We start from the raw sequence: 12,284 nt of genomic DNA on the forward strand, positions 1-12,284 counted from the left end.
ACCTGTGGGGATGAATCCTGTGACTGGGGTGCCATGATGGACAGTTCTAGGCTTTTCAGGAGGGATACGCAGGGCAGGCGAGGTGGTGGGGGGTGGTGCTGTATGTAAGGGAGGAGTTGGATTGTATGGTGCTTACACAGTTGGTGATGACATGGTTGAGATCGACTGGGTAAGGATGAAGGGGAAAGCAAATAAAGGGGATGTTGTTGTGGGAGTTTACTCAAGCCAGCTGTGAGACCTCCCAACCAGCCAGGATGATGACACCAATGAATTATTTTACAAGGAATTAAGAGATATCTCTAGATCAACTGCCATTGTCCTTACAGGTGATTTTAACTTCCCAGATGTCAATTGGGAATATCACAGCAGACACAAACAGCTCCAGGAAATTTCTGAAGCACATTGAAGATAACTTCTTCGTGCAGGTACTAAGGGAGCCGACTAGGAAAAGTGCCCCCTCCTAGATTTGTTGTTTGTAAACAGAGAGGGACTCATGGGTGAGGTGGTGATTGGTGGTTGTCTTGGTCAAAGTGACCACGAAGTTGCGGTTCAAATCGTTGGTGATAGGACAAAAACTGCCAGCAAAACTGCAACCCTGGGTATGGGGAGAGCAGCCTTTGGGAGCTAGTTAGTAAGGTCTCCTGGGAATCTGCTTTTGCAGGTATTGGGGTCCATGAATGTTGGTCACTTTTTAAGAGCCATCTCTCAAGAGCACAGGAGCAGGCAATTCCAGAGTGTCAGAAGTCAAGCAAGCAGGGCAGAAGGCTGGCTTGGCTGAGCAGGGATCTTCTTCTAGAACTTAGGCGGAAAAGGAAAGCCTACGGACATTGGAAGCAAGGACAAGTGACAAAGAAGGACTACAGAGATGCTGTTCGTCACTGTAGGGAGAAAATTCATGCGGCCAAAGCTCAATTAGAGTTCAAGCTGAGCAGCACTGTGAAGGACAACAAAAAGGCATTTTTAAAAAATTTTACGTATGTTAACAGCAAAAGGACAATCAGAGATAACATTGGCCTGTTGCTTGATGAGGTGGTTACCTCACAAACAGGGACGTAGACAAAGCAGAGATGTTAATGCCTTCTTCACCTCTGTCTTCAACATCAGTGATGGACCCTGGGGCCCCTGGGAGCCTTGTGTTGGAAGACCGTGACTGGGGGGATGACAAACTCCCAGCTGGCTCTGAACTTGTTCGAGACTTGCTGCTCCAGCTGGATGAACATAAGGCCCGATGGGATTCATCCCAGGGTACTGAAAGAACTGGCTGATGTTATTGTGGGACCTCTCTCCATTATTTTTCAATGGTCTTAGGAGTCTGGAGAGGTCCCAGCCGACTGGAAGCTGGCAAATGTTGTCCCTATTTTCAAGAAGAGTAAGAAGGAAGACCCTGGTAATTACAGGCCTGTCAGTCTCACTCAGTGCCTGGTAAAATTATGGAGAATGTTATTCTGGGAGTTACTGAAAAACACTTGAGAGACAACACAGTCATTGGCCGTAGCCAGCACGGGTTCACAAAGGGAAAGTCCTGCTTAACCAACTTAATTTCCTTTTATGACAAGGTCACCCATCTAGTTGACCAAGGGAAGCCAGTAGATGTGGTTGGTTTTGGATTTCAGCAAAGCTTTTGATACTGTCTTTCACAGTATCTTTCTGGACAAAGTGTCCAGCACACAGCTAGACAAGTCTGTAATATATTGGATGAAGAATTGGCTGATGGGTTGGGCCCAAAGAGTTTTAGTTCAGGCTGGCGGTCAGTGGGGTTCCCCAGGGCTCAATTTTAGGGACAGTGCTCTTTAATGTTTTTATAAATGATCTGGACACAGGAATCGAATGTACATTAAGTAAGTTTGCCGACGATACTAAACTAGGAGGAGCTGTGGAGTCCCTCAAGGGTAGAGAGGCCTTACAGAGAGATCTGGATAGACTAGAGAGCTGGGCAATCACCAACTGTATGAAATTTAACAACAGCAAGTGCTGGATTCTCCACCTGGGACGGGGTAATCCTGGTTACACATAAAAATTGTGGGACGAGAGGCTGGAAAGCAGCCATGTGGAAAGAGATCTGGGCGTTTGAGTTGATGGCAAGTTGAATGTGAGTCGACAGTATGCCCTGGCAGCCAGAAGGGCCAACCGTGTCCTAGGGTGCATCAAGCACAGCATAGCTAGCCAGTCGAGGGAGGTGATTGTCCCACTCTACACTGCCCTGGTGCGGCCCCACCTCGAGTACTGGGTGCAGTTTTGGGTGCCTCAATATAAGAAGGATATCAAACTATTAGAGTGTGTCCAGAGGAGGGCAACTAAGATGGTAAAAGGCCTTGACGACAAGACATATGAGGAGCAGCTGAGGTCACTTGGCTTATTCAGCTTAGAGAAGAGAAGGCTGAGGGGGGAACTCACCGCAGTCTACAACTTCCTGAAGGGGGGCAGCAGAGGGGGAGGTGTTGATCTCTTTGGTGACCAGTGATAGGACACAAGGAAATGGAATAAAGCTTTGTCAGGGGAAGTTCAGACTGGACATTAGGAAAAGGTTCTTCACTGAGAGGGTGGTTGGTCACTGGAACAGGCTCCCCAGGGAAGTGGTCACGGCACCAAGCCTGTCAGAGTTCCAGGAGCACCTGGACGGCGCTCTTCGTCATATGGGTTAGTTTTAGGTAGTCCTGCAAGGAGTAGGAAGTTGGACTCGATGATACTTATGGGTCCCTTCCAACTTGAGGTATTCTATCATTCTATAGAAGATGAAAATCTGTTTGGTCGCAACCAAATTAATACTTTACACAAAACTTGCAGTTGTCATGTAATAAAAAGTATTACAATCCCAACAGAGTCACATTTTATGCAAGCGTATCTGTATAAAGCAGTTTCCATTGCAAAGTAAAACACTGAAGGCAGTTAGAATTTAATAGGTCTAGTACTGAAACATCTCAAAAAGGCATTTATTTATAAAATAAAGACCACTTTCTGCAAAGTCAGAATACTTCTTTGCATCAGACCTGAGGAAGCTGCTTTTTTAACATTTTGAAGATGACATTCAGACCACTTAGGATTCACTTTTAATGGTACGAAAACACAGTTTTGCTTCAATTCACCTTCAAGTTTGGATAATGCTATCATAAATCACCATCTAAGAATGTTAATTCATTAACTTTCTTTTCTGACCTTTTAAGCAACTGTTTTTGAATGTCTCATATTCTCTGTTTTCAGAAACACACCCAGATAAGAGGGACAATAGCAGTACACTTACTATTCCTTAGCTTCTAATTCTACCATCACCTCATTTCAGTGCTAGATGACTATGAGGATACCAAGCAGCTTGCCCAACAGCACACAGAAACTCTGCAGGAGATCCTCCAAACTGAACCGAGATGCTCATGCCTTGCAACCGACCCATTAACAAACTCGAAGGATAGTCACAATTGTAGTTCAGTTCAGCACTTATTAAAAGCTTCAGCTGGCATTTTTAGAAATTCATGTTATGGTTTTAAAATTACAGACAGATCTGACAGTAGCTCCTATGGCTAAGGTTGCCTAGCACTTCATGAGGTCTGCCTTCAGCTGCTCAAAAATTTTTCAAATTTTAACTGTATGAAATGAAAATTCCCACACTAACTCTACTTCAAGCTCATTTCTATCTGTTATGGAAAACTGTGTCAAGAAGCACAAATTCCAGGAAGTAAGGTTGCATAAAACTGTATTGCACAGAGAGAAATCTGAAGTTCTTCTAAATTTCGTAGATGATATTCTATCAACTTAATACTTTAGAGCAGAAACGTGATGGCTAGAAATAAAGGAGCATATTCACCCTGCCTACTCTAAGTCTGTAACTACAGACTTGAAAAAATCAAATTTCACTTTCAGGAACCAGGAGTAGAAATCAAAGATCCAAAGCCCTGAAACTCTCCTGCTGTCACCACGAACCTCTGAAAGCCATTGGCCGATCATCTCACACACTGTCATACGGCTGCCCTCTCTAGTTAGAAAAAACATCTGCTTTCTGCCAGCACCATCAGTCATGTCGTTAACTTTGATTTGTGTTGTTAACCTATTTCAGATCTGATAACCCTGGGGGAAAAGAAAGAGGGGAAGAGAGGAAAGAGAGTAAAATTCCACTTTTCACACAATTCTTGCTTTTTGACTTCCAGAAAATTGTGTATTAAAAGTGTAAGTCAAAAGAATGTGCACAAAGTTATACAGCCACGTGCTTATCAGTTAGAAACTAATAAAATGCATGTGATAACTTTTCATTTGTACTACCACATCCAAGAACAGGATCACGTATTACTCCTTCTCCCTCCCAGCATCCCTGAACTGCACAGATGCTGCTGCTCTGAGCATGAATCAGAGCTGCTGTGCCTTCTGCTCCCATTCCAACTACCACGACGACTACTCAAAAAGTCACTTTATGGGAAAGACGTAAATGACACCTCAGTGAACTGGATTCCGTCCTCACCACTGTCACAGAAATCTCTGTGTTACACTGGACAATTATTTAATCATAGTTCTCCTAGAAATGACTACTGCCTATTTCTCATCCTCTAGGTGAGAAACTGAGATTGACTCATGGAAGCATTAGACATTTCCCACTGCAAATGAAGTCAGTCAAAGTTATGTTCTGAATGTATTAAGAACTATAAAAATGCAAAATCAAATTCTGGAACTAGAAATGTAGTTATCACGAATTAGAGTCTCTTTTAAAACTCATTTTGTCAATGATCACTAAGTGTTTTCTTCACACTCTTTCAACTGGGGTGTGAAATTGTACTACCTAGTCTGGGAAGCCAGGACTTCCCCTATAAGCAGTTTGGGATCTGGGTGTTTTACTTTTTATTCTAACCCCAGGCAGTCATGCTGAAATCAAATACCAGTCAGAGAAAATAGCTGGCTGCAAGAAGCTGTACTTTAAACCCATTGCCCCTGACAGCCACCTGAATCAAACCTCTGACATGACTTCAAAATCTCCAGGTTATCTCAAAGCATCTTCATGAGTAGCGCAAAATCCAGCGATACTTCACTTGCTCTTACATAAAAATGCAACAATAGCAAAGACATAACTAATAGTTAGTAACTAATAGTCTTCTCCAACTTCATGGAAAAAAATCTCAGCAGCTTCCAGACCTGAATGTCTCTAGAGACCACGCTGCAGTTTGTCATTAATATACTCACTCATGATTGTACTTTGGCTGCAAATGCAGGAAGAGTCCCTAAATTCTTAGGTAGTGAAGAAATACTGAAGCCCAACTAGGAGTTTACAATCGCATCCCAAATGAACTAGGTAAGTGAATTTAAAATATTAACTTAACTATTTTAAAGGTGATCCCTGGGGACTAACAGTAGATGAAGCATTAGGTTTCTATCATTAACAGTCCCTAGCCTAACCCCTCCTTTCAATCAGTATGATTCAGAGATTCCAATGGCAATTAAATAATTGGAGAGACGTTTTTATTTAAACAGACAGAAGTTAAGCCAGTAAGAAAGAATACCACAGCTGCAGCTGTTGTCTGGCAATAAATGAATGGCGATGGGGTTTATTCCATTTGTTTCATAGCGGATCATTTACCCCAAACAGATTTCTGGGTAATACAACAGTACCATTTACATTCCTTGTAAGAAAACCCTTCAGATATTTAAACAACTGCAAAGTTATTTTAATCCTGCTTCCTGTTGACAGAACTTTCAGAAAACTATCCAGATTTTTAAATAAAAAGCCCAATTATACAGCACATGAGCATTAAAACGTTATTGCAACATATTTGTGGAAACATTTTAGCATTTGTTACAACAGCAGCTTCAAGGGGGAAGAAAAAAACAAACCCCAAATCCCCCAAACTGCTGCATGAACAAGTTTGCCACGGCTGCTGTTCCCACAGAAGCTGAGCCACTTGGGAAGTTGTAGAATCATGTAATAATAGTGGAAACATTTAGCAAAAACTTTAAATCATCTCCCATAATCAAGACAGCATACAACAGGAAACCGGAGAAAGAGTTGGGAGATGAAAAGATCCCACACATACTTACTGGGCCCTGGAGACCTCCATCCTCTCGGTCGATGCTGCTTCTGGAGAGCCGCACATCGGGTTTCTAAAACAAAAATTAAAAATTTCATTCTGTACTCTGCTTACCGACTCATGCAACCTAGGTTTAAAATCATTATAAAGACAGGAAAATACTGTTAAAGATTTACACTGACAAATACAGATGCCATTTCATTCCAGTCTATACACCCCCACTGCTGCGACTACGCGCTTCTGCAACTGCAGCTACTGAAACTCCTGGCAGCCTTCTCGACTGCTTCTCAACCACCCGTTCTCAGCGCACGTGTAAAAACGCTTGTTATAAATATTGGTAGTACCATTTCCTTAACACAACATTGGAAAACCTGCATTTTAATTTTCTCAAAGGCAGCAAAAGTTGTTCGTTTTTTTTCTTAAATTGTTTGCTGCCCAACAGCAAAATTTCAACCACGGGATGAGAAACGCTGTGCATTAATTCCCGCTTCCTGCCTGAGGACGGTTTATATGTACTTGGCTCCCTCTCCAAGCCTGCAAATGGGGCCAATTACTGGAGCTCTTTAAACACTGCATTTGGATTCAGAAAGCTAATAAAGACATACAGATGCACTATTCTCGTGATACAAGCAACAAACAAATGAATTTCTATTTTATACGTCTTAAGCAAGATACAGGAACTCGGGGCTTGGTTGTTTTAAAAAGTAAAAATAAAACTGGCCCAATTTTTTTGCATAGAAACCGGTCATTTTTCTCATCTCCCCAGCAAATCTAGGTATGTTGTACTTATTCCTCGAGGACAACATTAAGTACAGGGGAAGACAAAGGAAGAGCCGATGTGAAACAAAGGTTAACACTGATCTGAAGACACAGGTTCAGCAAAATGAGAGTGCTTTTCTAGTGCACTAATTCTGGCACACAACAAGAAAGAAAGAGGATTTATCTGACTCTTCAATTCACTCTCCTATAAGACTCAGAGTTCATTCTCTTCAGAAAACAGATAAAACTAACATCTGCATTCTTTCATATGTCTGTATGGATATATACATAAAATAGACATACACAGAATGAGAATGGAAATTTTTTGATTAGAGAAATGCAGGCATATGAATATTGACTGTAACTAAACTGACCCCATGAACAGATACATGTTCTTTCAGGGGCAGTTTTGGGGGACAAACGTATTTGTTTCTTGTTTAAAGCCACTCCAGAACCCTTTCCTTTCTTTCTAAAAGCACTAAAGAATAATTCCAACTCCCATATCCTGCTAAATGACCCTAAAAAGCCAGCAGGGCAAATGGAACTTGCAAAGATACACTAATATTGATCTTTTATCATTAAAAATACTCCAGTTGTGCTGCTAGTCTGTCAGAAGGGCTTATACTTTGGATTTTCATTCAGTCTTCCGCAGACTGAGGCACAGCCAGACACAGTCGCTGCCTGAAAGAACTTGCAGATTAAAAATAGACAAATCATACTAGACAGGGAAATATTTAACCCCATCTTAAACATGAAGAACTGAAGCAGACACAAGCAAGCGATTTCCCAATGTTTCTCCAGGAATTTGTGACAAATTATATGATGAAACCTACCATTGACGAATCTCCAGTTTATTTCCTTTATTATGATGAAGGCATTTTTTCTGATTAAAGTCTCATTTGATATGGATATGTTAGATACTTCATTAGATATCTAAAGTAAGTCGTGATTCTTATTACATTTTTAAGCTAAAGCAAATAGCTATCCTTGTTTATCTAAGCATACGACTAACTAAATTTCTATTACACTGATGTTCACAATTTGCCTTCGTTTCATGTTCATTTCTAGCCAGGGAAGTGCCGAAAGTCTTTGGAAATAGTCAAAGACTATTTTATCACAGGGGTCTTTAATGCTCTTTGCACTTTTAACAATTTATTACTCCAGAAATGCACCCTAAACCAGACTCCACATATACAACCACCTAGCTACAGTCTACGAATTGTTTCACAGAAAGGTTGTAAATACACACAAAATATTACTAAAATGAGCATTATTAACTTGACAAACACTTGCTTCACACATTGCCAACAAAAATACTGAGTCCTGTTGAGTGCCCCCATGCAAGCAAAGCCATGAAAGGTAGGGTGTTGCCCAGGCATCTCCAAGAACCTGATCTGAAAATGAAGATACCAAGCACCAATGGGTAATGGCAAACCAGTGGGTCCACGAGCAGTCTGTACAGCTACACAACCCACCTGCATCTCAGCGATCTGCCTTTTCACATCTTAGAAATAAGGACTGAAAATCTTTAGTGGTAAATAAACGCAAGCCCTTTCAACTTCTCTAAACATTTTCCTCCTTCTGCCCCATCAAAACTCGGATAGTTAGGAACACAAGGAACAACAGAGGAATATTCAACATGCTTTTGTGTCCAATGACTAACAACAGGTCCAATTATATTTCTAGTGACTTGACTGTGTTCTAATAAACTCTAACAACTCATATTTTAGTAAATGATATTCTGATTTACTCATTTGCGTAGCTGTGGAAATTTCAAAAGACAAACTATTTTAGAGTAAAGGTGAAATCTAAGATCAAACTCCCATTGTATTTTTAAATATTACTTGGCAGCAATTCTTATGCTTCTACAGTGGTAAGAGCTTTAATTTTAGCCCCTTATGCTGGCATTACATAGCAATGCATTGCTCAATTTTTAACACTGACATCCAGATGTGTTTAATACAACATTCTCTAGGTCAAAAATAAGCCTCACACCAAAACTGACCTATTCTGTACTTTACACACCATTTTACAGCCCCAAAGCACATCCTTCTATCTTTCCAGTCCCTGCTATGGCCCTATACCTCCACGGCATCCTTTCCAGAACCACAGAGACTCCTCTGAATGATTCTCCCATCCTGGTACTGGGCATACCATTAGATATACAGAGCTTCTTGGCTGGATGGGAAACGATCCTTTCTGAGAGGCAGCTAAAGGGGCTGGAAACTGGGTGGTGGGTGCTGAGGTGCTCAGTGTGCATGCGTTTATGGAGAACATTTCTGGCACTTGTTGAAGCACAACTGTATTGAGGGTGTATATACAACAGGGAGATGAGTTGGAGGGGGGAAAACCCTCCAGACATCCACTTGGCTGTGAAGCGCCCAAGTTGAACTTAGCTAGTAAGAGTGTATGTCTACAAAGGCCCTCTAACACCTTGTGCAGTGTAAGGCTGTTTCAGAAAATGAAGCCTTTGGGAAATTAGAGATTTAGGATTTCAGCTTTACCTGAAAAAGTTGTCACTTGTGAGTATATTTTTCAAGCCTTGAAGCTAAACAGTGACCAACTATGATGACAAATCATCTTCAAATGTGTTTCATACTCATAGTACGGTGGGACTTCTCAAGCATACAAACCGTAGTGCTCTGAAATATTTTTTTTGGTGAAAGTGCCAACTGTACTAACTAAAATGCAAGTTTAAGAAAAGCCTTTTCTACTTACTATTATATTCATTATAGATACATATTTAAGGGAGGAACTATATGTTATTAAAATCCTGCAGAAAATCAAAATCCTTCAAAAGCAAAAGGATTTTTTCCTAATAAATAGTCTATTATCTGAAATCTTTGGAAACATCAAGAGGACTTTTCAGACAGGATGCGTATGTTGACAATCTGGAACATAATCTACTTTATTTCCAGTATTTCTGGTTACTCACTAATAAAAGAACATGTAAGTCTCAGCATTCTCAGGACATGCCAAATTGTAATGTCTTGGTGGGATTTTCTCAGGCTAAAAATTAAAATCTTATTTTAGCAACAGTTCACATCAATTATATTTGAATTGCAGTTCTCAGTGTCAAAATAGGACAAAACCACAACTATGTGGGAATTTCAGAAAGAAACAAAACCAAACACGATAAGGAAACTATGCGAGTTATTTCTTCTTAGCCTATCACAGGAAAGGACTATAAATTTTTTAGCACAACACTGCTCTGTCTGCTGAGGAGTTACTAAAAGGCATGCACATATATCTCTTTATTTTATATGATTAAAAACAGTGCCACATAACATCAATACAGCCACAAAGAAAGGTTCAAACTGGAAACTAAATATACATGAGGAAGCAGGTAATTAAACAGGCCCAAAAGAAGAAAAGCATTCTGCAAAATGTTCAGAGATAGTTAGTGACAGTGCCAGAAGTTACAGCATAAAAATCACTAACTTCACTATACTGCTGAACTTAAAAGGTCACCTTGAAAAGCCACAGAATGACAGTTTCTTTCCCACAACTTCTGTGAAGCAAACTAACTAGCTACCAGTTCAGTAGGCTCTCTCATGGCATCACCACCACCATTTGTTTCCTATCTGTGGTTACAGATGATTGTCCTTTTGGGTCAAACTCCATACTAAAATACACAAGGTATACTCTCTCCTAAAACCAGTTAAAAACCCCTAAATATCAGGATAGTCTTTGGCAGTTCCAAACTTCTGTCAAAACCCACAAATAAAAGCATTTCTGGAGGGCCTTTAAACATGATTTTAACTCAATTAATTAATTGATTTGCTTTTAAATTAATTCTACACACAAGAAGTCAGGGCTGGAATATTAACATACACATACTGTGGCCCTAATGGAGTAATTTGATCCTTACGGGCTGATTTTCCGTGTATGCAAATACTGTAAAGGAAATCCAGCATGCTGGACATAAGTGTGAGTATCGCAGCATGCATGCCAGACTGCAGGGTAATGGGCCAAATCTTTTAGTTACAGCGAGCTGCAAGTGCCAGCAGCAGAGAGGCCATATGCAATTGTGGAGCACTGCTTTTGGGGATGGAGGTTGTTCATTCACCTTCTATATGCTATGCACTGTGTACAAGTAAAATCTTGATTAATCTTTGCCAGGTTTTTTTTTGGGGGTGGAAATACCCATATGATCAAAAAACAAGTCAGGAGAAAGTGCAGAATGAGAACTTCATTAATTTCTTGTGATTCTGCTTGTCTGCTGAGGTCTAAACATCACAGGCTACAAATGATGAGTGAAAAACTCAGTCCACGAGACTGAGCACCTAAAAAATCCGAACAGTAAGATTCCTTACATAGAAGGCCAAACAGACTTCTACTTGTTTGACATAATGTGTTTGTACTGCAGTCATCTCACCCCCTCCACCTGCATACGTCCTGGACAGAAACTGTCTTCTGTAGTTACCTGTATCAAGCTTTAAATGCAGTAATGCTTTGTCTTTGCTTCAGCTTCCTCAAAAATAATTCAGATATTTCTGTCCTCCTTCCTGGAGATGATGATACCAAAGCACTTTTATCAAGAGAGCATGAAAGCCCACAAGTTTAATCGGTGTCTATTAAAGCTACCAGACTAGCGTGCAACATCCCTCCTCTTATCAGGGGGTGGGAGGGAGTGTCAGTCCTGGAAAAAAAGTCCCCCCAAATCAACCCGCAATTCTCCTCTCACTTCCCAATGGATATATTTGGTACAATCTAAAATTAAACACTTCTTTACTCTTCAGTTTTTACACAACAGATTTATTTTCATTCAGGAGCTTCCCATGAAGAGAGATCTGTTTGTTTTCTCTTTTTTTCAGCAGAATTTCAGAATTCTGGATTCTGTTAAAGCTGCAGCTTGCAAACAAAATTTCTGTCTCCTTTCAAGTATTGACTAGTCACATGTTCTCAAAGGACCAGTTTCAGGCAAACTGCTTACATAGATAACAACCTCTCCGGAACCTGGCAAATTTCCCTTTCAATGCCACTGCAATTTAATTCTTCATCTCGGGTGTCTCTTCTAGGAAACACAGCATCAGTGCTGTTTATACTTGTATTAACATGTTTTGAGTTGTATTTTTATCCTGTAGAAGCAGCAATAAATTTCAAGTCATGTGCAAGTTGGTGTTACTCTGGGGAAACAAAAATTGTACTAACAGAAACTCCACTGAGGATTTTTCTTCTCGTTGCAGTGTCTTACACTAAATGATCTGCAGTTACTCCCCTGTGATCCAATTCTCAATAGTAGAAGTGAGATATACTGTAGGAGTTTGTGTAAATAGAGCAGCTTTTGAAAGTAGCCAGTTTTAACTGAGAACACTACACTGTTTAGTTACATAAGTTAAAAATTAAAATCTGGCTCTACTCTCTCTATTGTTCTCTGTGCTCAAAAGGAAAAATATTCTTCTGAAACCTGCCTGTGGCAGGCAAGGGAGAGCCACACTTCAGCAAAACAATTTTATCAAAATCTAAAGGTTAGTAAGGCGTCTCAAAGCAAGTGAGAGACATGACATCAATTTTGGGGGGGGG

At 40.5% G+C, this 12,284-nt stretch overlaps 1 protein-coding gene across 1 annotated transcript in view; it reads right to left on the reverse strand.

The window, feature by feature from the left end:
- PTK2 (protein tyrosine kinase 2) overlaps positions 1 to 12,284 on the reverse strand; it is a 72,601-nt gene that overhangs the window by 10,079 nt on the left and 50,238 nt on the right. Inside the window, exon 17 of the mRNA XM_009579134.1 lies at positions 6,010 to 6,072. Within this exon, the coding sequence (XP_009577429.1) occupies positions 6,010 to 6,072 (63 nt within the window). The remainder of the gene's footprint in view (positions 1 to 6,009; positions 6,073 to 12,284) is intronic.

This window comes from Fulmarus glacialis, unplaced genomic scaffold, assembly GCF_000690835.1.
Source record: "Fulmarus glacialis isolate BGI_N327 unplaced genomic scaffold, ASM69083v1 scaffold1396, whole genome shotgun sequence".
Lineage (NCBI taxonomy): Eukaryota > Metazoa > Chordata > Aves > Procellariiformes > Procellariidae > Fulmarus > Fulmarus glacialis.